Source organism: Maniola hyperantus, chromosome Z (assembly GCF_902806685.2).
Source record: "Maniola hyperantus chromosome Z, iAphHyp1.2, whole genome shotgun sequence".
Taxonomy (NCBI): Eukaryota; Metazoa; Arthropoda; class Insecta; order Lepidoptera; family Nymphalidae; genus Maniola; species Maniola hyperantus.
The window spans coordinates 14,303,544-14,330,676 of NC_048564.1; the positions used below are offsets into that span (position 1 = coordinate 14,303,544).

Below are 27,133 nucleotides of genomic sequence, written 5' to 3' on the forward strand. Positions count from 1 at the left end.
ATATTATATTAGGATAAGCAAAGTATGCCTATTTATTTCCTTTCCTTCCTTCTGGACTTGACTTATAGAGAGCTAAACTCTCAGCTTTTATAAAATAATGAAGTTCTGGCACGCCCTGGCTCTTAGTCCATTAATGTTGTGTTGCATGCGGCACAAACAAAATGTTGCTTTGTCTATAGAAAAATAAGAAGAAAGAAACAAGCGGCGGGCACGTGATAAAGATGTAAGTAAACAGCTGTCATTACCTAATCGGAAATATCTGTGCACTTATGACCTCTCATAGTGACGTTGGTACAAGGTACATGCGATAGAAGTACAAATTAATAAAAAATATAAAAATATAGATCCATAATAGTTATTTATAATCCAAGTGTTTTAAACTAAAAATAAAAAACACTAAGTTTTAAAATAAATTAATATAAAAAATTACAAAGCAAAAATATGAACTAAACCACAAACGAGGCAAGGTGCCCAGCAGGCTGATTCGCTAACTCAGTGTCCAACACTGACAGCCACCGAGCATTGAAGGCTTTCTACGAAAAAATATTTTAATATCGCTCAATGAAGCAGCAATGTAGAACCAACCAATGTCAAATGAGCTCGGTGGCTATCATTCAGTGTTAGAAACTGAACGCTAGCCGTGTTACCTCGTTGAATAATAATAATATGCTGAACGAGATAAATGCCAGCCCGTGGATTCCGTGATGGAACCTAGGTCCTTAAAAAAGGATTTATGAATGGCTATTCTATTCATGAATTAGTTTGATTATCTTCTTCAAAGTCGTATTCCTCATTGTAGACTTAACGACTTCGGGTCCAATAAGTAAGTTGCTTAGCAATCGTAAATATGATTATATGGTCTCAACTAGTATAGGTCACACGTTCGTTGTTGATTGTGGTACCTTTAATTGTACAAAATCCGGCCAAGTGTGAATCTGACTCGTGCACTGAGGGTTTTACAGTCGTATTTATTCGACGTTTTGCACGATAAATCAAAAACTATTATGCATAAAAATAGATAAAAATCTGTTTTAGAATGTACAAGTAAAGTTTTTTCATATTGCCTCCACTTGGTATCTAACTTTGAAAATTGAAAATTGATAATACTAATATTTGTTCATGAACACATTTTAATTTAACTACAAATTCACGGTTCTCGAATTTATACCTTTACTTGTGCTTTAAGACTTACCTACCTGATTCTAGGTCGACGGGAAGTACCCTATAGGTTTCTTGGCAGACACGATGGACAGACAACAAAGTGATCCTATAAAGATTTCTTTTTTCCTTTTGAGGTACGGAACCCTATAAATAGAAACCAACGTAGTACCTACCTAGTGGTTAATTTGTAAAAAAATTTGCTAGGAAAACACTTAAACTGGCATCGCGAAATGCGTTGGGAATGTACCTGAGTTAGAAAAAACTAAAGGTAAGCAGCGGTCACAGATATTGCCGATGGGATATACAAGTATAAAATTATAAGAGTTTAGTTTTTTTATAATAAATTATTTACTTGTGTTAGAATAATAAAATAGGGCCATATTCTACGGCCATACGGTTTGATACCTCACGGTGTGTCGATAGATGGCGTTTTATTTCTATGCGCCATCTATTAACATAGTCTTAAACGAAGACAGTTCACGGTGTGGGTTGTATTTTTATGCGCCATCTATTGTCCTACTCTTAACTTTAAAATACTTCACAGTGTGCCGATAGATGGAGTTGTATTTCTAGGTTTGTTGACTTGTTTCTCCTCAAAGATGGCGTTGATAACAACATTTTTTAAAGTAAAAATTGCTTCAAGAGCGTTGGGTGATTTTGGGATGTGTCGGAGGCTTGTGTCGTCGACATACCAATGCTAAAAGTACTTGTAGTGCCGATATATATTATAATGCAAAAACTAAACTGTATGTTTATGGTTTTAAATTACAAATTATGAAATTTGAATATTTTATCTTAGAATTAATTTAAAAATCTAAAAAAAAACCACTATAAAATTTTCACTTCTGTCGGCAGTACCAACTGCTATTTTTTGTTTTGTGAAACATTTGGATAATGGATATCCTCCTATGAAAATCGTTCCTTGTGACGCCATCTATAAAAAAAATACATAGAAACTACTAGCGTTCAAAGATGGCGCTGTTCATGCCTGCAAGCCCGCGTCCCCGTCTTGACCTAGGTCAAACGAAGCGCTGTTCAATTTGATTAGTAAAAAGTCCAATAGATGTCACTGCTTCTTTTAAACACAATAAAAGTTAGAGCTTGTAAGGATTCTCGTTTGAAAAGTTTAACTAAACTTTTGAGAGATAAGACTTTGAGAGCTCTAGGTTTTCTAGGTTTTTTAAAGACTAAAGCTCGGAATGCATTACATTGCAATTTGATGACCATAGGTATATCTTACCTACTACCAACTACCATAGGTAGATACTAAATCATAAACCATATCGGAAGTTTCAACATCAACCGTGCAAAGTTTGAAATGAATCGGATGAACGACGACGTGCAAAGTCATGGGTACAAACAGGTAGACAGATAAAAAATATTTTTATACATATATTATTACATATACCTACCTAAGCTGTAACATGATTTTGTTTGGACATTAGAATTAAAGTTTCATTTGTCTTGAGTTCTTTCCATTAGATTCCTAAAAATGCTTTCATGGAGGTCTACAGTTTACATTACAGAAAAAACTTACATGCAAAACCTGAAGTTTCTAGACTCAGTGGTTTGAGCTGTATGTAAGGTACAGTCTACATCGTCAGTCAATGAGTGTCTTCTTCAAATCCTATTGTAGTTGGGTTATTACAAATGTGCGAACTAGGTATAATACTGGGTAGTGATATTATCTGACACTTTGTCACCTCTGTGATTTCCGGGATAGGAAGATATTGACAGTGACATAGACTACTTTTTACCGCACTTTCCACATCTTTAAAATTTAACTATGCCCATGCAAAAAGTTAAATCGAGTCGAGGCTCCATTGCGGTGTGATTGAAGGACCAACCATCAAATAAAATCACTTTTATATTACTTAACTTCGTCACTTTAATATTATGGATAGTGATAGAGATAGGTAATAAGGCTAATCCTAGTCCGTGTGAAAGTGTGGATGTTTGGATGTTTGTTACTCAATCATGCAAAAACGGCTGAACGGATTTGGTTGAAATTTGGAATAGAGATAGATTATACCCTGGATTAACACATAGGCTACTTTTTATCCCGGAAAATCAAAGAGTTCCCGAGGGATTTTGAAAAATGTAAACCCACGCGGACGAAGTCGTGGGCATCAGCTATTAACTAATCCATACTAATATTATAAATGCGAAAGTGTGTCTGTCTGTCTATCTGTCTGTCTGTGTGTCTGTCTGTCTGCTAGCCTTGCATGGCCCAACCGTTCAACCGATTTCGACGAAATTTGGTACAGAGATAGCTTACATCCCGGGGAACACATTCCCACATTTTATCCCGGAAAATCTAAGAGTTCCCACAGGATTTTTAGAAACCTAAATCCACGCGGATGAAGTCGCGGGCATCATCTAGTAAGGCTAATAATTACTATACTCTCTACAGAATAGTGCGAGAGCAAAGATTGGCCGAAATTCGGAAAGGTATCTGTACAATATTTGGCAAACGTTGAAACTTGAACAATTGCCAGGACCCGTTACCACAACGACATGAACATTGATTTTGTCTGAAGCAGACCTTTCGCTCACTTACCACTCTTATATCTCTATACTTAAAGACTATATTCCAGCGATGTGGAGGGAAAAATCCAAGCTGAGGGTAAATTTGACGTGACGTCATAAGTACGCCCGATTCTGCATTAACTGATTTGCTATGACTTCTATTGTTCTCTTGAAATGAGTGATTTCTGTGATAATTGTTATAAATCACTTTACACCTACAGTATGCGGCAAAATATAATGTACAACGGTCTTTAGAATGACATTTCGGCTTTGTAGAGAGTTGTCTCTGTCACTCATACCTATATGATGTTTGTCGGTTTCAACGATAGAGACAATGCTCTACAAATCCGCTATCTCTTTCTAAAGGTCTATATACATTATTTTATACCGCGTACTGTACCTAGGATGCTAGAAACACGAAACGCTTTGTTTCAACATTCCTCATACTCATGTCTCACCGTCGTCATCATCATCATGATCAACCGATCGCCGACTCACTCCTGAGCATGGGTCTCCTTTCATAATGAGAAAGGTTTGACCTTAGTTCACCACGTGGCCAAGTGAGGATTGGCAGAATTCACACACCTTTGAGAACATTATAGAGAACTCTTAGACATTCAGAATTGTAATACCTATTCTAGTCTTCCGCTATTTGATTATCTGATTTTCTTACCAATTGCAACCTAGGTCGGGAATTCAAATTGACCCTTTAAATGGTCTTTTGTTGACACTTTGCATATCCCAACGATGACCTTATACTTTGATTTTTAATTCGGTGGAATTCTGACGTTGTCATTTTTATACATCAGGGGAGTTATTTGTATGAAAAACATTGTGACCACCACCTGAAGTTCGATTTTACCCCAAATTACATCAAATCCCTATCAATATAAAAAGCCCTAAGACATAACTTCGCACTAAAATAGGGTGCAATCTTTAACAGTGGAAAGTGAAAACTGGCAGCAATGGGATCGGTTGATTTGAGGATGTAATCTTGACTTAATGTTGAACATTTTTAAGTTTGTTTTTAGTTCCTTTTAATTTTAAACATCTTGATGTGCCTAAAAGTACACGCTTAGATTATGACTCAGGATTTTTTAAGAAATTCGTTCATAAAAACCTTGTTCTTTAGGAAAACAACAAAAAATCGGCCAAATCGGTTGATTTGTTCTCAAGTGATGATCTTACATACATGCGGCAATTGATTTATGTACTTAAATTTACCTATGTACTATATTAGAAGTTTTCTTCTTTGTGGGAATTGTTTTATCTCTGGTAACATTAAGAATCGTCAGAATTCCACGGAATTAAAAATCAGACTATAGTTCAAATCACATGCGCGGCAAACCATCCTCGAAGGCCATAGAGTTATGATACTATAGTCAATGGCACTAGGTTATGAGTTCAACACACCGTTATGGGCTGATTACACCTACCGAGTAGTGAAGCGAGACTAGCTTATGCTCGCGACTTTGTCCGCGTGGACTTCACAAATTTCAAACCCCTATTTCACCCCCTTAGGGTTTGAATTTTCAAAAATGCTCTCTTAGCGGATGCCTACCTACGTCATAAAAAAATTCAGCCCGATCCGTCCAGTAGTTTGAGCTGTGCGTTGATAGATCAGTCAGTCAGTCAGTCAGTTAGTCATTCACCCTTTTCAAGCTTTTGATTTCTTGGGTCTCATGGAATTCCAAATAAAACATTTAGTTGACCATATAATTTTATTGGATCACAGAACTAAATTTCGTACAATGTTTAGGTACTACATACATACATGATTTAAAGTTAATCAGTTTGAGCAACATCAATAACCACCCCAATAATATAGTTCACTATGCGATCAAATTAACAATAGGGATGACTTTCTGACATAGTAGAGAGCCCGCGAGTGCCAGAGCTTCGTTATTTTATAAAAGCTGAAAGTTTCTCTGCCTGTTTATTGTCCCCAACACAGGGAGGAACGATCAGCGACTATGAAGTTTTGATCATCGTGGCTTTGGGAGATAACAGTTAACAAAGGTATAAAACAATCTTACGTCAAGTATGAAGTCTAATTTAGTCACAGTGTTACGTCTTAGCTGGCAAAATATTTTAATTATAAAAATTAAAAACCGGCCAAGTGCGAGTCAGACTCGCGCAATGAGGGTTTCGTATTACAATCGTATTTTATCGACATTTGGCACGATTAATCAGAAACTATTATGCCTAAAAATAAATAAAAATTTGTTTTAGAATGTACAAGTAAAGCCCTTTAATATGATACCCCACTTGGTATATTAATCTTACTTTGAAAGTTGAAAATAGCAATATTTGTTCATGAACACATTATAATTTTTTTCTTGTGTCACTTCAAATTCACGGTTTTTAGATTTTTTCCCTCATGTCTGCTATAAGACCTACCTACCTGCCAAATTTCATGATTCTACGTCAACGGGAAGTACCCTGTAGGTTTCTTGACAGACCGACAGACAGACAGACAACAAAGTGATCCTATAAGGGTTCCGTTTTTCCTTTTGAGGTACGGAACCCTAAAAACAAGTAGGTATAGTGCGTGACAGGTCAAGATAGTAATCGGGGTATGAGGCGGGGAGACGCTCCGCACAACAGCACAGCTCCCGCATTAACCCAATGTGGGATAGCGCAGGTGGTGTGCGGGGCGTCCTCCCGTCTTATACCCCGATTGCCATTTCGACCTGTCGCGTACTATACCTATGTACGCAAATTATTTTCCTTGCAAATTTTCCTTTCCAAAAAGAGGTCTTTCAAGATCATTGACTTCCTTATTCTTACTTTGATCGCATTCTATAATATTAATTTAGATTGCCACAAGGAAGTTTCAGAGATGTTAGACATTAATAACATTACATAATATACTTATATGAATAATTTAACGTCACAATCATAATATTAATGCAATACAACAATAGAATATTAAACATAAATAAGTACATCATTTATAATCATTATTAAAAAAACAGTCTTAAACCTAAGCTCCAAAGCTCTGAGATAGCAATGCAAAAGCGCAAAGTGTAAGGTAGCCCTATTTTTGTATGATTTCCATGGATGTAGGAAATAATAATATTATAGTCCAGCGAGCAGCGTTGCCAGATTTTGTTTTTGCCAATTCGGGATTTTGGAACTTTTTGAGTGAAAAAAGTGAGATTCTTTAGTCGAAAGCGGGACATGTTAAAAAACTGATATAATCAGAAGTTTTTAAATGTTTATCTTTTTATTTGAATTCAAATGACGTTTACGTGACATTAGGTAGTAAAAATAGCCATAGAAAATGTATTTTAATAAAAATATAATATTTTAAATCAAATTTCCCTATCGTTAAATAGTCGAGTCTTATTTGTCTTCCAAATAATAAAAAAAAAAAAAACAGAAATCAAAATCAAAAAGGTTTATTCAAACGAAAATGGTGTTTCAAACAATAGTCTGCGGAGTGTTAGTTACAAATTGCAACTTACAATAAGAGGATGATTATATATAAGAATTATTTATTCATAATATTTTTGTGAAGATTTAACTTCTTTTAAAGTTCCCTTTTTCTCTTTAATAAAGAAGAAGAACTCTTCACAAGACACAAATGTTTACAGACAGCACGCACATAAATATATGTAAGATAATTAGATTAGTTGCATTTCCCGGTAGTTGCAGTTGCCTAGCTGGACTATATATTTTATACTATGATTTCACGTCACCATAACCTAGTATTTGCGCGACAGGTGGAGATATCATTCAGGGTATGAGGCGGGGGGACGCCCAGCACACCCGCACATCACCCGCGCTCTCCCGCACCGGCTTAGCGCAGGGGCAGTGTGTCTGTGCAGGACGTCCTCACCCCGATTGGCATCTCGACCTGTCGCGTAATATATATTGTATGTGCGCAAACGTGTGCGTACCTGGTGCGATGAGACAGCATCATCATCATCATCATCATCAACCAATAGACGTCTACTTCTGGACATAGGTCTCTTGTAGGGACTTCCACACTCCACGGTCTTGCGCCGCCTGAATCCAGCGGCTCCCTGCCACTCGTATGATGTCGTCCGTCCACCAGCAGATGGGACAGCAATCCGAATGACTTGCTATCTTAGAAAATTGTAGAGCTTAGCATAGTGGCGAAATTAGACGATTATAAACAGCTTACAACTTCGACACAGCATCGATGATTCATCATCAATGAGGCGTCCATATTAAAAAAAAAATTAGTAGCTGTTTATTATTCACGGTATCTTACCAAAATGTGATTCATATTTTAAGAACCGTCTATTTGCTCCATGACAAAAAAAACAGTTTAGAATTAAAATGTTACTTTGCTAAAATGAACTTTAACGTTTGGAAGAATTTTGAGTAAGAGCACGGTCGACTATAGTTGCCCTGCAACTCAGTCAACGGGCAACTCAAGAATCTGTAATTTATATGGAAGTTGCCTAGTCTATACGCACGCGACGGGGTTACGGCAACTCCATGCGTATATAGACTCTGCAACTTCCATATGAATCACAGATTCTAACGATCGTCGGCGCCCGAGTTGCCGGGCAACTAGTCGACCATGCGTAGTGTGCCTCGTAAATAGTCAAATATGTTTGTCAAATATTACGTGTTTGTCAAATTTATTTGAACGTCTGCGGTCGTGTTTGATGCGTTTGTCAAACAAACTACGTGTTTGGCAAATTTGTTTGTCAAATATGCTTGAAGGTGTACGGCTGCGTTTGTCAAACAAACTACGTGTTTGGCAAATTTGATTGACGGCATGTTTTACAAACATGTTTGACCGTTTACGGGACACTTTACTGGCAGGAAGCGACAATGCATATTGCTCGTATTTCGACGGAACTATTTAGAAAGTTGGTCTCTAACCATTGCATAGTTGATAGATGGTTGATAGCATGACATGATTTTTAGAACAGCACATAATTCGAATTGTTTAAAGTAACTAAAACCATAATATTGGCAGCGTAGCACGGCAATGAACTGATAGTAAAAATTAAATAAATATAATTTATATCGGTTCCATTCCGGTTTTGCCATAAAAACCGTGGTAGGTAAAAATGTAGTGCTAGAAAATTCTTAGAAGACGTTTATTGCCTTATCTGGTGACAGATAGGCAGCTCATTTTTTGCGCAAAGATTCAGCCTGGCTGTTCAGCGAAGAAATACAATCCATATTCTTGGCGCCATTCGACGCGGGCTTGATTGATACAGTACAGTTCCAGCAATTCACTAAGACGAATGAACTTTACTTGTGGTTACGTCGTTTACATGGGCATTGCGTAAGTGTGCACTGTGCGTGCATGTCGGACCAATCAGTCGCGAGCAAGGCGCTCGCAAACGCACACATTTATTATATCTTACTTATACCGATACGACTTAAACACAAGCATGAACCACACGTCTTCGTGAAATGCAAAAACTATAATATTATACGTTTAAGTTTGATTTCAATTTAGGTAAATACTTAAAATTTTAATTGAAAAATTTAAACGTAAGCTAAAAGGATAAATTTTAATGCGCTTTTTGTGGGCTCACCATTTCAAATATTATTATTTATTTATAAATTATTGTAAATGACTAATTCAGTTCGTTGCGGTCGATGTTGCTTGAAAATGATTTAAATTCATTATGATTTTTTTCACTTTTTAGTTATGTTCTTGTTCTATTAATTCCATTAGATTGATTTGATAGTCACGAAGCAATGTTTGCATTAGTTTTATTTATTTTAAAGGAAACTGGCAAGTTAAAGAGAGAAATTTCCTTCTGATTTTCTCCTTACAAAATCGTCTCTTTTAGCGATTACCTACCAAATCGGAAAACTGCTAAATTCTTACAGAAATAGGGAGAAAAGTTATATTTGGAAAACAAACCAGGAAGGAGAAAAGCAGAAGGAACGTCAGCCTCTTAATGCTTCAGAAGTTCAGTTACACCAAAAAGAGCATTTTTCACATAAAGAAGTCTTGAACTGTAGTAAAAAATTGTGTGATTTTTGTACAGGGATAGTTTATGCGGCTAGAACTCATTATTTAAGAGCATAATTTAAAAAAAACACAATTTTTATTTATTTTTAACATAATTAATTATTATTAACGTCACGCTTTACGGAAAGCGATGATTAACGTCACAAGGCGTAAAGGACAAATATTTTTAATTTTTTTAACATAAAAATATTTTCTCGCAGAGTTTACTTACTCTATTTTTGAACTTCAAACAACAACAAATTATATTACTAATACTTACTACGGACTATAGTCCGACCAATGTTGGCGTTTCCAACAATATCAATTTTTAAGAGTAAAACTGAGGGAGAAACTTTAAATTATGATAGAAGGTTACTATCATGACGTTCGCGCTCAGTAAGAAAGGATTTATGGAATTTCCACCTTTAAAAGGATTAAACAGGGGATGAAAAATTGTATGAAAGTCCGCCATTTCTCAAGTTATATTATTATCTATCGCAAGTTTGGGAAATAGGACAGCGTCTTACGAGATCCTTTTGCTTCGCGGTTATCAAATCAAACCTTTTTAGATACAATAATAATATGTTGCTCTTACTAAATATAATAACAGCAACATACAAGCTGCAATGCATTGGCTCCTTTCAAAATTTCTCATTGATCATTGATATAACTTAAGTGTTTCTACGTTCAAGTGTACAAAGTCAGGAATCACTCTTTGCTCTATTCGCATAAAAATTTCCAACTTTTAAAACTATTTTAACGATAGTTGTTTGTCTGCGTATTCGCTTATAAAGTTATATATAATTTTGGAACTAGCGAACAAGACGGAATGATTACATTTTAACAATTTTTTTTTAATCCGCACGTTTTAGGCTCACTGAATACAAACCTGAGCTCAATTTCAAGCATTGGGCCTTATACTGTACTGAAATTGAGTAAAAGGCTCATGATTCTGATCACTGAGTAGAATACTTACTATCAAAATATGCGTCAAATCACGTCAAACGTTTATGTGTCACATGTATTTATTACATACATGCGAGCGTTATGATGTTTGATATAAGTCGCTGTTTTGACTAGTAGTCATCATCGCTATTGCATAAAAAGCAAAACTATACATAGCATACATATGTAACTACAACAGTACATAATATATTTATATTATTTGTGATACGACAGTGAGTACCTTTTGTTGAGGATTAAAAACTTGGAATTTTCTATGCGGACGAGCTTTAATAATTTTGCAACACGATAAAATACATTCATTGTATCCGATTAGATAATATCTAAATAGTAAATAATTATTTATAGTTTTTTGATTGCTAGACTTAAGTTTTAGTATAGACTTTTAATATTCTAGATTTATTAAATGTGATTTAGAATTTGGTTGCGCCATCGAGGTTTCCGGACGGCATACGCCAGTGTCTTTCCTATAGTAGGTCACCACAGAATTTATTTCTTAAAGTTAAATCAGTCAAATAGGTATCAAATAGCCATTGTTACATTTAATAAAAACATAACAATTAAAATAAAAAGAATACTGAGGCACCTACACAACTTTTTAATTTTTTTTACAAAAAAATATATTTAAAACTTTCCAATTCACCCTGTATCTATAAACTGGTTTTCAAGTTTTTGTAGACATTTATAGCTAGCTGCGATTAAAAGTTGTGATCATTGTTTAAAATTATACAATTTAACTCTCCTGTGATAACCCAATTATTCAGTTTCATGTTCAGAATATTTGTGTCCTTTACTTTAATTTTATTACAAGATTATATTACACCCGTTTTCCGAAACGCTACTTACTCGTATGATCAATAAATCAGCAAAATATAATCGTTGAAGTATTCAACTTAAAAAGTCTTTTAAAAAAATTTGATGATTGTTCGATCAAAAATAATTATTATTGATATGACCGCTATTTTAGTAACCAGTGAATGAAACTATCGGAAACTGTGTGTTGACGTATGTCCTCCGGTCCCTCTTATGCAGAGCTACACTATCTACTTACATACTAGGTGCAATAATAATGTTTAGTTTCTTAATTTACATATTTTATTAATCAAAAATTTCATCTGCAAAACAATCATAGTCACCGTAAATTAGATTTATTATATTCTTTACTGCTTGATTTTCTAACTCGATAACATATTATATATTTATTTTGCTATCGACACAAACTTAACAATAAAAATACAAATATGTCAGCAAATAATTATTATGTACCATTAAACATCTTTTATAATATATCGTGTTTAACATCTGAAATATATGATATACGTAAACTGTATTCAATTATTTTTTGAATTGTTAACTATTCTGGTATCAGGTACTTTTAGCATAATAGATTTTGCGAATGGTAAATATTATAACACTAATTGGAATCAACTGAACAGAATACTGTTATCAGGTTTTCTACCGAATAGATAATATGCTTTTCTAGAAATTATCGTGCCCTATTAAATAAATTACTTTAACAAGACAGAGTTATTTAGATAAAACATCAGTCTCAAATAATTAAGTAATTAAGGTTTATATTTGTTGTAATATTAATAACAAAATGAAACTTTTCTTCAAATTTTGATATAAAATTACATAACAAAACATTCATTTATTCATTTGAATAAAATAAAAAGTTATTGAAGTTTATATATTGAGCAATTCGGTTAAATACATTCTTTAATTAAACTATTATAGTTTGGAAAAAATATTTCTTGTAAATTCTTCAAATAAACTTAGGCAAGTAATTTCAATTTTACGATTTATAAAAAGAGATCTCTCTGCAAAGTTATATTCGTCATATTAAAGAGTTAAAACCAAATTTATAATTGATCATAACCGTCCAAAAATAGAAAAAATAAAATAATTTCCAAAACGTAATATTACGTGCCCTACCTTAATTCCTACTTGCAACTTGCAATATCTTATACAAAAACTTGTACCTATCAACTAAGGACGAATTCTAAAACAATTCATCATAAATAAAAGTTTTTTTTTTCAAATTCATAATATTAGATTTACGTTATGAAATTGAAAAAAATTAAAATTAAAATAATTTAAAAGTAATATAAATAAATATAAATTTTACAAACACTTCAATTGTAACCTGGAAACTAAATTTACTAGAACTAGATCATTTAATTTTCCTTAACATTACACATAATATTTTTTATTATAGGTATAACTTACATATTTTCTTCACAGCGCTAAGTTTTTTTTATTTAGGTACACTTTTATAGCTACGATATATTAAACACTCATTGTGTAAGTACTAAGATAGTTAATTATTATTATAAAGAATTAAACAGATAAATATATTTCGCCATAATCCATACTATTATATTATATACATGTATCATTATTACAAATTCAAAAGTGTGTCTGTCTGTTTATTATCTTTTCACGACTTATTGGTTAACTTCTGAGGAAAGACATACAGCGTAAACTTTTAATGATTCTTTACCCGTATCAGAACGATTTAAAAAAATAAGAAAAGAAAGATATATTTTTTTACTTCTCATGGTCGTAAAGTTCTACTTTATGCTGGCTGTAAGTGGACTAAAACTGCTTTTCATGCTCTCGTGAATAAAATGTTTATAGGTAAACAAGAATCTGTCTGATATGGTCTGAATAACATATTATGGATGACACAAAGAAAATTGTCAATATATAATTTCTATAATGCCAATAACATTTTGCACTTCATGATTTTGATGAGGTTGTATAAGTCGGGAGACCTATATAACCTCATTACAAAATTGCTCGAATTTCACTTTAGACATGTACTTATAATAATATTATTGTTTCATTTCCTCGCAATCGAAGTGAAAAGCAGAGTGTAGGTATGATTCAAATAAAATGGCTTATTTTATGCCCTTGTTGTACAATCTACTATTGCTTATGAAATAATAATTTAAAAATTTCATCAACGCTAAAGCGTGAGACGCAATTTTAATTTAAGTACTAAACATAACATAGCACAATCATGATACTGAGTCTGTAATACAGATCATGACAGTTAGGAAATTTCTAACAAAACGTCGAGGCTCGACGTCACTGGTAGGTGTCAAATGTTAGTACATTTGACGCAGGTAACCATACAGTAGTCCTATTTTTCTTTGATTTTACGTCCCATAGCCTAATATTAGACATAATATCGTCGATTCAGGATCAAACCGAGAGTTTCCTCATTCTAGTTCACTCTGTCAGTGATTATAAATCTTTTTGTGTCCCAACACTATTTATTTTACAGAAGTTCCGGCAGATAAATTCTTTTGACCGTTGAAAGGTTACTTATATAATAGATCAGAAGGATTATTGTGTATCTCAGTGGACAAATTGTGTTTTGGGTGTAAATAGCTACATCATATCGTCCCTGAAAGGGACCAAAACAGTTAGGTATTCTAAACAACTTTCGCCAGCGACTTTTTAAAAAAACCCGCGTAACCCTTTTTTCCGAGATTATGCATCCTTCGTCCTTTTAGAGCGTTTTATTAAAATCGGTTGAACAAACATACAGATACACTTATGATTTATAATATCAGTAGGCATAGAGAGATGGTTTAAAAAAAGTTAATCAACGTTTTTGTGGGTGAAGTGATTAAATGGACAATATTAAAATTATTCTTATGAGTGAAACCGTGTGGGTGCAGCTTGGGTAAGCAAAAGTGTTTTGTGCTATATAAAGTAAGGTTGAAAATAACACGTTACTTACCTACGATTGTTACGATTGTACGATTGTTGCGTCAATTCCATATATTGTAATATGACGAGCAAGAGAAATACGGTGTAAATCGAATGTGAAGTAATTTCTTAAAGGAAAATACTTACTAAAAACTTGACGTGTATTGAGTATTGAATATGTACCGGTGTTCACACTTATTTGATATAAGCACTAAATTGAACTGATAGTTAATTTATTATTTTACAAAACTAGGTCTCAAACGTGTATGAATATTGTATTATATCTTATATCCATACTAGATATATCAATATTTACAGTTCATCTCGTTAATAATACCCATGGTCTTTACGTTATTTTTACATTCATATTCCGTCGTTGAACTCATTTCTTATCTCAATGGAATGATCAATAAAGCTAGAAATTATTTTTTTAGTAGGTAGGTACTGAAGATAAGTAACTCTAGTGCGCTACCCAGCGCTTTCCATACAAACCTAATTTGGTTCTCATTTGAACTTCATATCAAACTCCGTTAGTATGGAAAGTTCTAGGGAGCACACTTTTGGGTTACTTCTCATAACAGCAAGACGTAATAATTAGCAGTTGTAGTGATCAACATGGAACACGGTGATCTGTGACCAGGAAAAAACTGAAAAAAGTACATACACAAATCGTCCTGCTTTCACTAGCAGCAAACCAACCGCTAAAATCATCATGATCAACCCATCGTCGACCGATCACTACAGAGCACGGATCTCCTCTCAGAGTGAGAAGAGTTTTGGCCATAGTCTACCACGCCAGCCATGTGTGGATTGGTAGACTTCACACACCTTTGAGAACATTATGGAGAACTCTCAGGCATGCAGGTTTCCTCACGATGTTTTCCTTCACCGTTAAAGCAAGCGATATTTAATTACTTAAAACACACATAACTCCGAAAAGTTAGAGGTGCGCGCCCAGGAACGAACCCCCGACCTTTGATTAGAAGGCGGACGTCCTAACCATCTAATAAATATATGACGACAATTATTATCTAGTTATATGTACCCATAGTTTTTGTACAAGTATTATCTCATCAGGGACCTGATTTATCTACCTATACGTGAATCATGGTGCATTTCAGTTTGAGTTGAGTGGAGTGGAGTGTTCATGAAAAATCTCGATAATCTGTTTGGATGCATGCTTCAAGTCTACTTCGCTCGTCTCAACTTTAGTGGAAATGGACTCTTAAGATATCATAATGTTTCTCTTTTTTAACCGACTTCAAAAAAAGGAGGAGGTTCTCAATTCGTCGGAATCTTTTTTAATAAGACTAGCAAAGTCTCTACACCTTACTAAAGTTAACAGGTAAATCACATAGATACTAGAGATAGAATCATCATTTATCAGGACCCTATTGGCACGATTTATAAGACCTACTCATTATATTTCTATGGACCACTTGATAAAAAGAGGCACTAATTTTATGAAATGGATTTTAGTTTACAAAACTTAATTTCAATTTACCTGTTCTAGGCAAAGTGATTTTTAGGACATTTTGAATAATGCTCGAAATTGGCGCACAACTATATCATAAATAGTGACCAAGCAACGTAGTATAGTAAATTTTTCAATTAATTTTTAGTTATAGGCCTAAACACTGATGAATAACGACAGTATTATGATTAATCATATTATATATGATTAGACTTGTCATCATTCAAATTTGCCGGGCATTATTCATAATGCCACTTTAAATAACATCTAACTTTTACAGCTCTTTTGAGCAGCTGGAATGAACGAGAACCTAATAGCCAAACCCCTAAAGGGTAGAACGAAAGTGACCCACTTCCGTATTTTAATATATCTGGTTAACACCTAAGGTCTACGTAATACTCCCACAGTCAGCTACCTACAGTAAAGTATGACTTAAGTATAAAGTTTATTCTAGTTAAGTCTTTGCTTTAATAGAATTACAAAAAACACAATATACAATTATTCAATGAACTACTATATAACATTATTAGGAAATCATAGCTGCTCGTGCGTAACTAGAAACTTACTCAATTTACATGAGAAAATTTGATATCGTAGTTTCAGGACTGTACAACTGTAGATTTAATACTAATATCTACAATAACATAGATTGACTTATATTTGAACCCTTTAAAATATAGTGTGACGAACCTCGTTCGTGACATTTTTTTTTAATGTTTTTTAATTCCCTAATTCCTTGTGCTAGGGATTATTTGCAAACAGCAAGATTTAAATACATTTATAAAAAGCACTCGAGTGAATACTCAGTGGCGGTTCGATGCTTAGGTACCCTTATAGGTGTCATCAATGCACGCAACGAATCAGAACCGAATTTAGTTTTCTTCGCCGAGTAACACCAGGTCGTCTGCAACCACGTCCGACACGTGCAGGTATATGATCCAGTACATCAGATTGAAACAGACGAAGCATACCGGGAATACGATACGAGAATACTTGTCGATGTCCGATGGTGTCGTCCCCAGGATTTTGGTGATGCCCTGCAAAATTTTCGGACTTGACGTTTACAATTAAATGAATGCAACAAAATTTGGATCATACGACAACCCATTCGCTTAGAATTTTCGCCGAGACTTTCGCAATGCTGGAGTTTCGCAATGCACACATAATACCGAAAAAGATACAATCGCAAAGAAACAACTGAAAGAACGTATACCAACCTTTGATGCTTGGATTAGGTGTGGGGCTATGGCTTCTTCACCTTCGGGCAGCGGGGCTGGGGGGGCCGGAGGTGCTGCTTGGGTCGGTAGTACTGTATGCGCCGGGATCGCTGTATGAGCTGGGAGAGTCGCGTGAGCTGGGAGGCTAACGTGGGCTGGGAGCACTCCGTGAGTAGGCAGAGCCGGGTGAGCTGGATGGGCCGAGTGGATCGAGTGAGAAAGGGATTGCATAGAGGCCGAAGGTCCACCACGTCCATTGATACTGTTGTCCAGAGGGCCGCCCTTTGAGTACACTTTCTGGTCGTGGACCTTGAATCGCACTTCCTGTGTGTGAGGATTGTAAGACTTAATTATACGTAGAATCAATTGTTCAAAGAAACATTAAATATGAAACTTAGAGCTAACATTGAACTCACCGATGATCGACTCGGTGGTGCAGGCCTGGTCAGGGTGCTGGTGCGAGGTGGCGGCAGAGGCTCAGGAACTGCAGGAACTGGAACGCCATCAACATTCATTTTTTTCTCGGCGGCCATTTTTTGAACAGCAGTGAACCGTTGTTTGCGCATCTGAATCCTTTTTGCCATGTAGCCCACGGTCGCGTACTCTGCAAAGAAGACCAATGTTTAGAAAATAATCCCCAGTCTACAACGCATAGCTAAAATTATCAATTTCAATAGTGCTCGTACGTTGCATAATCTCATCCAACAAAACGCATCGCATACTGAGACAACAATAAAATATCACAGTACATTAAGTCGAATGAAAAATGGCAATCTCTAAGTATTACAAAATTTAACACTACTACTTTGAATTATAATTAATTAAAACACATTAAATCATGGAAAAGTAATGGAAAATTTTATAATTAGGTAATATGCAACTTTTAGAATATTTAAATTAAATTCGATATCTTTTGTTACCTAAAAGACTAGCGAAGACCATAACGAAGCAGGTGCCCAGATAGACATCTATCGACTTCACATACGAGATTTTCGGGAGAGCAGCGTTGGTCGATGACATTAGCGTGGTCATGGTCAACACGGTGGTGACACCGAGCGATACCCTGGCGGGCGTAGCGTTCCGGTTCAACCAGAAGGAGACCCAAGATATGATCACAATCAGGCCAGACGGAATGTAAATCTGAATGAGATAGTAGCCCATCGAGCGTACGAACTGAATTTCACATGCCAGTCGCGAATAGTTTCCTGCAAAAAAAAGGAGTTTCAGTAACTAGTCATTTAACTGTAGGATTTATTTACGCATAAAGAAATGAAAATAATGAACCCAGAATGACGCAGCATCTGAGCTGATGTTTAAGTAGATCAAAATGATCGCGGTCAAGCTGTAGACGTGCAGAGGGAAATGGAAGGTCAAAATTTGCAAGTGTGCTTCATACCTGTCGTGAGGGAGATCTCCATGGCTCGCTGGCGATGTCCGAGCACCTTGAACTGCGGGAGCGACACCTCGCTCGACACTCCGACAGAGTTGGGCCCCTCGTTCCATTTGTATCGGATGTCCCGCATGGTGTAGCCGACTGTACCATGCAGAGATATGGAACGATAAAATAAACGCCCATCGCACTGGGTTTTTTTTCAATACTAATATTGTATTGAACGTATATATTGGATGGCTGAGTCTACCAAAGCTAGTGAGTTACGACGTAAGGACGAGTAGCGTCGTACAACGAAAAAGTTTAAAGCCTTAATTTGCTTTATTACAAGGTTTAGTTTATCTACAAAATAAAAGCCCCATGAATTTGCACACGGACAGTGCTTTGTCCACTTTTTACGGTATCCGTGTAAAAGGTACGGTGTATAATGCATTAAGTTTTCACTCGCCACTTTAACTTTGGTGTAACTGTCATCCCAAAATTATAATGTAACTGACATAACAGTTGACATAATAGAGCTAAAATGGCGAGTAAGTTCTCATTTCATACGGACTGCATACGTGTGTACTGTATATCGTACTATTTTATACAAGGTTAGTTGGAAAGGGGATTTTTATTTTTTACCTGAAAGAGGATCATTGTACTTCCCATTAAAAACAATAGGATCAAGCGAAAAATTGCGAAAATAATCTTTAGACATTTTGTCGAAACATACCAATGTTATTATATTATATTATATTATATTATATTATATTATATTATATTATATTATATTATATTATATTATATTTTATTTTATTATATTAACACTATTCAAGAAGTTTTCCCCTTCTCTACTCGTGGTCGATTGATATAAATACCACGTCCCGCAAAAAAGGTATTTACGTCCCCATGTTTTTAAAATCTATATGTGTATACATACAGGGTGTAACCAGAACGCTAGCAAAAATTGAGCGTTATTGTTATACTACCTAAACACAATCCAATACCAATGACCATAGCCTCATTTTGTGGTTTTAGTGATTTAGTATTTTTCAAACCCGCAATTAAAGGTTCGTACGCACCTGAGCGGCGCGGCGCGGCGCTTCAGCGAGCTGCACAACGCGGCACAGAGCGTCAAAATATCATTTCTATCATTTTGTATGGCGCATATCGCACTAGAGCGGCGCTGCACAGCGCTTCACCGCGCGTTGCCGCGCGGCACGGCTGGAGAGAATATTTTGAAGCGCAGCGAAGCGACGCGCAGTGCAGTGACGCTAGTGCGACATACCCAGCGGCGCGGCACGGCGCTTCGCGCTCGTACGCGAACGGGTATAAAAGTGACGCGCAAGTGACGCGAGGTGCCGCGTACTGAAGTTGTAGTGCGGTAGGCACCGTCGAGCGGCCTGAGGTGACGCGTTCTGCAGTCGGACTGAAGCGCCGCGCCGCGCCGCTCAGGTGCGTACGAACCTTTATAGCGTACAAAACTCAGGTCAATGCCCCGCTTACGATATTTGATTGAAGAGCGCAGTGCTGCTTATATCAATGTTTGTATCTAATTTATTTATATACTTTCTAATGCTCCTAGCCATTATCCTATATTTAAAAAAAGATCTGATAAAAAAGATGCTAGATTGATATTTTCATGTTGCGGTAGCCAGATATAATGTAAAAAGTAATTTTAGAGTTTTTGCAAAACAGACACTGTTCTACGATTATGAAGATTTCTTTTTCGCGATTTAAGGGTTGGTCCTGTAATTAAAATTGCTTAAATAACGATGAGTACTGTGATCCTTTTTTTGTTGGAACTTCTTTTCCGTGTGACCTTGCGCAGTTTTTTCCGAAGCAAAGTACAAATAACAAAATTTTAATCTTAAAAACCAATAGAAGCAAAACTTAAGTTATATAACGCGTAAAATTTGTCTTCCTATGCGCCATTTTAACACTTTTTGTGTCTAATTTCATGTCAAAAGTACGATTTTAGTCCTTATTTTAAAGGTTAACCCGTACTTTTGACATGGCAGTTGACCCATAGAGTTAAAATGGCGCGTGAGGAGCAAATTTTTTTACGGACTATATAATATAATATATTTTATGTGCACGTCTACTTACAGCTTTCAATTTCGATGTTGCATAGTTGTCGATCCATTGGAAAATACTGCAAGTCCATTGGGCAAGATGCGGTGATAGTTAATCTATAACAAACATTATTCCTTATTTAATACTTCCAGCCCGCGACTTCAACCGCGTGGACTACACAAATTTAAAACCTTTATTTTACCCCCTTAGGGGTAGAATTTTTGAAAACTTTTTCTTATCGGATATCTTCGTTGTAATAACTATATGCATGGCCAATTTTAGCCCAATCCAACCAGTAGCGTTGATAGATAGATAGTTAGCCAGCTTTCCTTTCATACACGTTAGTTTTGGTAGACGCAAAACCTAAAAGTAGTTTGTTCAAAATCAGTTACAAAATCGATTGCAATCATTTTTAGTAGATACGGATTATATTTTGACCAAAAATACTTTAAAATCCTACAAGTTTGAACACCGAGTTGAATGACCCCATGCACCAGCTGATTCGAGCCGTGCGAGCGGGACCGCGCACGATCTAGCCGTCCCGTTCGCTCACGCTCTTGGGGTGACCATGTTTTGCGAGGACAACGATTCAACACAACAAGCTTATAACTTCGTAAATTTTCATAAATATTTTTGAAATTTTGTATATAATATATTCTTTTTGACACGCGTTCCGGTTTTTGCGTCAACTAAAACTAACGTTGCATAATTCAGTTGTGTTTATCTTAGAATTCTGTGCTTATCATCGAATATCAAATTACCTTATGCTGCGAGTGATAGAGCCAGAATGATGAATGCGTATAAACTCATTGCTCGTCGTGGCAATGTGGAAATAAGACTGTTTCTCGTTCACAAAGAACGTATCGGGCACCTGCGAATATTGGTCCATGTTATAACCACAAACAGCAAACAAAGCAAAGAATATAGACATAAAGAACATACCAAGAAGAAGGAAATCGAATACAAAATACGCAACTTTAGGATTAGAAAAGTTAAGGAGATTGAACTGCAGGTGGTGTACGAGTATATTTTATGAAAATAAATTAATATACACCACTAATTTTTAATTACCATACAAAATCTGCTTGATCAGAATAGGCTACTTGACTCATATCTAATTTCGTCCAATAAATGATAATTTATTATAGTATTTTGTTTAAGACAACGAAATATATTAATAACAATTATTAAAAACGCAGGATGGATATATAAATCCAATTTTAAAAAATACAGTTTTTATTTTTATTTGAAACGCAGAAAACGCTGTCAGCCATGATGTGACGTCATTAAATATGTAAACAAAGAAATGTCATCCCTATGTCACGCGTGGACTAACGTAGTATCCATATATATAAAATTTAAAGTCCTGACTAACTTATATATCAACGCACAGCCTAAACATCTAAACAGCTAGTCCTAGATACATGAAATTTGGTGGGTGTGTTCTTTGTAGGTAAAGAAAAGGTATCCACTAGGAAAGGATTTTTTGAAATTCCACCCCTGAGTGGGTTAAATGGGGGTTTGAAATTTATGATGTCCACGCGGGCAAAGTCACGAGCATAAGCTAGTTTTTATATATTTCTAAAAACTCCTAGTAAACGTAAAAAATTATCGTTTTCTCTTTATAAATTGAATAAGTTATTAAGTAAGACTTACAACAAAGTGATCTTTGCAAAAATAAATTTGGGTTGCAGTCGTTAGTCATATAGGATCCCTTTAAGCAAGTCTTCGCGTGTTACGCATATTTATTTCACTGGGCACTCTAATCCACAACTTTCCTGTGGTCTTTATCGATGCGTTTTTACATTCTCGGATGATACAATAACGATAATTACTATATTTTTCATGTAAACTAGTATAGAAGTCATGTTTATTAAACTTTGAGAGGTTATGCTGTTGTTTACAAATGCATGACGTCAGAGCACAGATAATCTATCGGCCAAACATGGCCGACAGTGTTTTCACCTGTCTAAGAAAAATATATTTTTAAATTAAAGTTTTACGGTTTTTAGGGCGCAAAAAAATATAGTGTTAATTTTTTTGATCTAATAGGACAAATATTAACCATTTAAGACCTACTTAAAAAAAGTGTCAACTAGCCTATTAGATAGTTAACACGTTTATGCAGTTTAAATAAATCTGTTTAAAAAAAATGTCCTATAAAAAATATCAATAATTTGGTCAAAATACGCTACCATCCGACTTCATCGTCACTTAATACAGGTAAAGTCGCAATTTAAGTGATACCTTATTAAATAAAATAAAATAATAATAGTAGGTACTGTTAAAGAAACAATTACCCAAATATTCCGTATGAACTCGGAACCCACTGAGAGAGTCTCGACACCAGGCCTCTTATTGTAGGCAAGTCTAGGATCCGTCCAGAATTGTCTAAAGTAGAAATCCAAAGTGAAGTCCTGTAATACGGGTAACATGTATAAAGCGTTCTGTTCTGAACATCCACATACCTACACACAATGCATGTCTTATTATCTTGTTTGTATTATAAGTCCCGCAAATTGCTACTACGCTACTACTACATCGAAATGACGTCATTTGACGTATATTTAAGTAAAAATATACCATTAGCTCGAAACTTCAGTCTAGTGCTGACGTCACAAAATGGCGGTCACGCTCATTAGCAATTTGCGGGACGTATAAAAATTATAAGTATGATTATTTTTTATTTTCAAAGTGAAATTTTGAAACTGATTGACTTGACAGCATGACAGTCAAAGGTCTTGCGCGAATTTCATAGATATCGGGAACATTTGGATAGGTCATTGCCTGCAAATTCATTGCGATTTAATTGCCTGGATTTATGACGTCAATTTGAAAAGATACACTATGGGCTCTGATCCACAAGTTATAATTAACTCAGCGAGCTATAAGTAAAGGCTATGTAAGATTAGTTTCAAGTTTCCCTGAGTAGGAAAACCAAGACACTACTTGACTCTAAGATACCCCAAAGACACTACGGGAACTTTTACAGTGCCAATATAATTCAGAAATGTACTACGGAAAGTGAATGACAAAATAACTGACAAATGCCATTTTTGTATTGGGTAAGTTAAAGTTTAACTTAATGACGTCATAACTCATAAGCACTGAATCTTGTTCAAAGAGATCGATGGGATGACAAGTAAGTAACAGCTGTAACTCGAGCACCGTGACCCATTTTTATTATATAAAAGTCGTTTACACGTATGCTTTATGGAGCATTTTGTTGCTGTTTCATCACTGATAACTAAACATAGGATTTAACACCTCTAGAACTTGCGGTTTTTCATTAAATCTAAGTTTAAGTCACAATGATTCTAGGTTATAATATGCAATTTACCTATAATATTGTGAAACTATATGGAAACTAATAAAAACATCCGCAAGTTTAAAATCCCAATTTTTAACTTTTAAGTGGTTATTTAATACTAGGATAATTATCATTAACTTATATTGTGTCTAAATTGGTGGGTCAGGATCTGTCATTCTCCTTTAGTCGTACACTACGGAATATCCACTGAAATATCAAATAGGCTAGTAGCCGTGAATTCAGCAATAGCCTTTTTTTCATAGTTACTTGTATACTCGAGTTCGCAACGACATTTAATTATTTACATCCAAGACCAAGGAGTGATAACATTAAAATGACAAAAGGTAATTTTAAAATATTAAATTATGAATAAGATGAAATTATTCCATTGTAAAGTTTTCTGTAAAAGTTTTTGTCTGCCATGTGTCAATATAATTATTATTTAATAATAGTGATGTTGCCAACTATTAAATCAGCAACTCTTTATTAATTATTAAATGGCAAAATACGCACTTAGTACGCGGACTTGTACAAACATTTGACAAGATTTTATTTTATATAAATTAATAATGGTTATTTGCGTTGACACATTGGCCCCGTGTCATATCAGGGAGACAGCATCAAGACCGAGAGCCGCAGCAGAAACAGCTGAAAACGGCAAGCGGCGCAAGTATGCCTCTCTTATCGAGAGTTACATTTTTGTTCCGTTTGCCGTGAAGACCCTGGGGCCATGGAGTCTTAGTGCTAAAAGATTTTTACGAGATAGCCTCATCTGGTGACAGAAGGGCTGGCTCATTTTTTGCGCAACGGATCAGCCTGGCTATCCAGCGCGTAAATGCAGCCAGTATTCTTGGCACCATTCCACGCGGGCATGATTTGTATAGTAATTAGATAAGGCTAGCTGTAAGTTTTATTGTAATATTTTCAATAAAAAAAAATGGTTATTACATTTATAACAAACAGAGAACGTAGATTATGTATTTTAGAAGATCCACTATTTCATAATTTTTACTATCTGTATTATTCAGATAGGCAACATCACTATCACTAGATATGAATGACAACATTTGCACATCAGTTTAAAAGTACACGGAATAATTAATATTAACACTAAGAAAGCATAGTTTTAAGAAAATAAAAATTAATTAAGATTGGCAAAGGTAGTTAAATTAATTATATTACTTTATTGCGAATCATTAATGATACGAAAGAAAGTAATTTTGTGTGTAACTTTTGCGTGTACTTTTTTTGTGAAAGTATATACCACATATAATGACATACACATATAATGAAAAACACATATAATATTGCGGTCACGTCATAAAGTGACTTTTACAGTCCCCTTGATTTGGTTTCCACTAGGGGTCATACACCCTGGTCTAAATACATCACACATTGTTCTTTGGAACCGTTATCAAGGGTATTTCGGCTTTTCTCTCATAAAATTAAACATGATATCGTATTGGTTTGCTTTGATTCGAACAATTAATTTGCCTGACCATGTTCGATCGAACGAACGAGCTTTAATTTGCTTTTTTTTCAATCTTTATTAACTGTTGAAACTAAAAATGTAAATCATATTTTTGTGAACAATTAAAGTAAAATTAAACAATAATATGGAGTAAGTAAATAATCATAAAGTTCCCTCGTCCAATCGGAACTCACTGGACAACGGTACATACATTAAAATACATTCATAGCAAGACTACTAAGGCCGTTACCTGATTAGTCAGTGCAGAAAAAGCGTGATATCTGTATGCTCGGTATACGCAAGACCGAGAGCTTACCGAGTGCCTATATTTAAATGAGCACAATATTCTGACTGTCATAGCATGTCATGGAATTATACCATTTATCGAGCCATTCAGAAACACTAACAGCCGTACTCAGAGTCGCTTAATCGTTACTTAAGTTTAGTTAAAACGAGACAGAGCTATATCCCTCACATAAATCTGTCTCATTTTAACTCAATCATAAGTAACGATTAGCGACTCTGAGTGCGGCTGTAAGAGCGATTTCAGATTAGTGTTTTATTTGTGCGTATAATTCGATTTTATTCACACGCTTTTATGGGCATCTAGTATTAACGTAGATGCACTTGTAAAGTCATAGAAAAATGCCAATCCGTCTTGCTACTGATTGACTCAATGGTCGAAGCGAACACTTTGAATTGAAGTAGGTACTAACTGTGTGCACGTGTAACTGAATATGCCATTGTAAAACACACAGAAAAACGACAGTCTAAAACCACCCTAATTTTAAGAGAAGCACGCGGTAAGCTGCGCGGTAATGCGTAAACTGAACATACAGATAGCACGCCGCAGCCGTACGAACAATCAAGGAAACTGCGAGTGGCGACAATGAAAAAGTTTAAACGCCAATCTGGGAGACAATAGTAAGAAACCCACAGTCACAACAGATACCTACTCAAAAACATAAAAAGCTTAAAACAAAAAGAACAACAATGGAGCCAAATCGACAGTGGTCTGCATTGTGGAATGCTTTGTAGCAAGTACAATTTTGTATGTCTTTATGATAGAGACACACTCGGAAAGGTACACCACTGTATGCCAATTGATTATTATTTATGTACATTTCTCAAAAACAATACAATAGTTGGCGTTGGAAAACGTAACGGAATTTACAGTTAGAGTAAACAGTGTGAAGGTTATCCAAATAAGCTTAATTTTCAGTGATAAAAGCACGGTCAATGTTTACTTACTAGTTCTGTTTCAGCAAAACACATATTGTTTTGTTTAAAGTGTTACTTTTAATTTATCTGTAAATTTAGTACAAATATTCATGTAAAGGCTAGATCATTTTTAGCACTATACCACGTGGGCATGATTTGTTTAGTAATTGGATAAGGCTAGCTTTAAATTTCATTAGGTTCATCAACTTAGGTTTTTAACAATCCCGTGGGAACTCTTAGGTTTTGCGGGATAGAAAGTAGCCTCTCCAGGTCTTTGAATGAACCCATGCAAAAAATAACGTCAGTCCGTTGCTCCGTTGCGACGTGATTGAAGGACTAACCAACAAACCAACAAACAAACACACTTTAGCATTTATATAAAGGTAATAAATATATAAAGGTTATAAAGGTAAAGACGTAGATTGTAATTAAAAAAAGAATTTTCAACAGATATGTTTGTAAAACAAAAATTACCATTAGGGGATAGTGGAAACAAAATTAAATTTTGTTTTCCATGGGAGTTTGATCTTTCTCTCGTCTGATTGGTCTTCGTTCGTGCTTTAATATGGGCTTGGGCTATGGGAAAAATAGTGTGTGTCACTCAGGGCTAAACTATTTTGTTCTTGGATGGCGTATATGGAATTCTTTCCTACGCTC

The 27,133-nt window shown here is 35.2% G+C and overlaps 1 protein-coding gene across 1 annotated transcript in view; it reads right to left on the reverse strand.

Annotated features, from left to right (window-relative positions):
- Window positions 1-5,403: 5,403 nt before the first annotated feature.
- The window catches only part of LOC117995477 (gamma-aminobutyric acid receptor subunit beta-like), a 70,469-nt gene continuing 48,739 nt past the window's right edge, over window positions 5,404-27,133 (reverse strand). The window contains exons 4-11 of the mRNA XM_069508685.1: window positions 22,775-22,891; window positions 21,236-21,345; window positions 20,508-20,590; window positions 18,423-18,560; window positions 17,947-18,231; window positions 17,443-17,630; window positions 17,027-17,371; window positions 5,404-16,846 (exon numbers count right to left, since the gene is read on the reverse strand). Of these exons, the coding sequence (XP_069364786.1) occupies window positions 16,682-16,846; window positions 17,027-17,371; window positions 17,443-17,630; window positions 17,947-18,231; window positions 18,423-18,560; window positions 20,508-20,590; window positions 21,236-21,345; window positions 22,775-22,891 (1,431 nt within the window). The 3' untranslated portion in view covers window positions 5,404-16,681. The remainder of the gene's footprint in view (window positions 16,847-17,026; window positions 17,372-17,442; window positions 17,631-17,946; window positions 18,232-18,422; window positions 18,561-20,507; window positions 20,591-21,235; window positions 21,346-22,774; window positions 22,892-27,133) is intronic.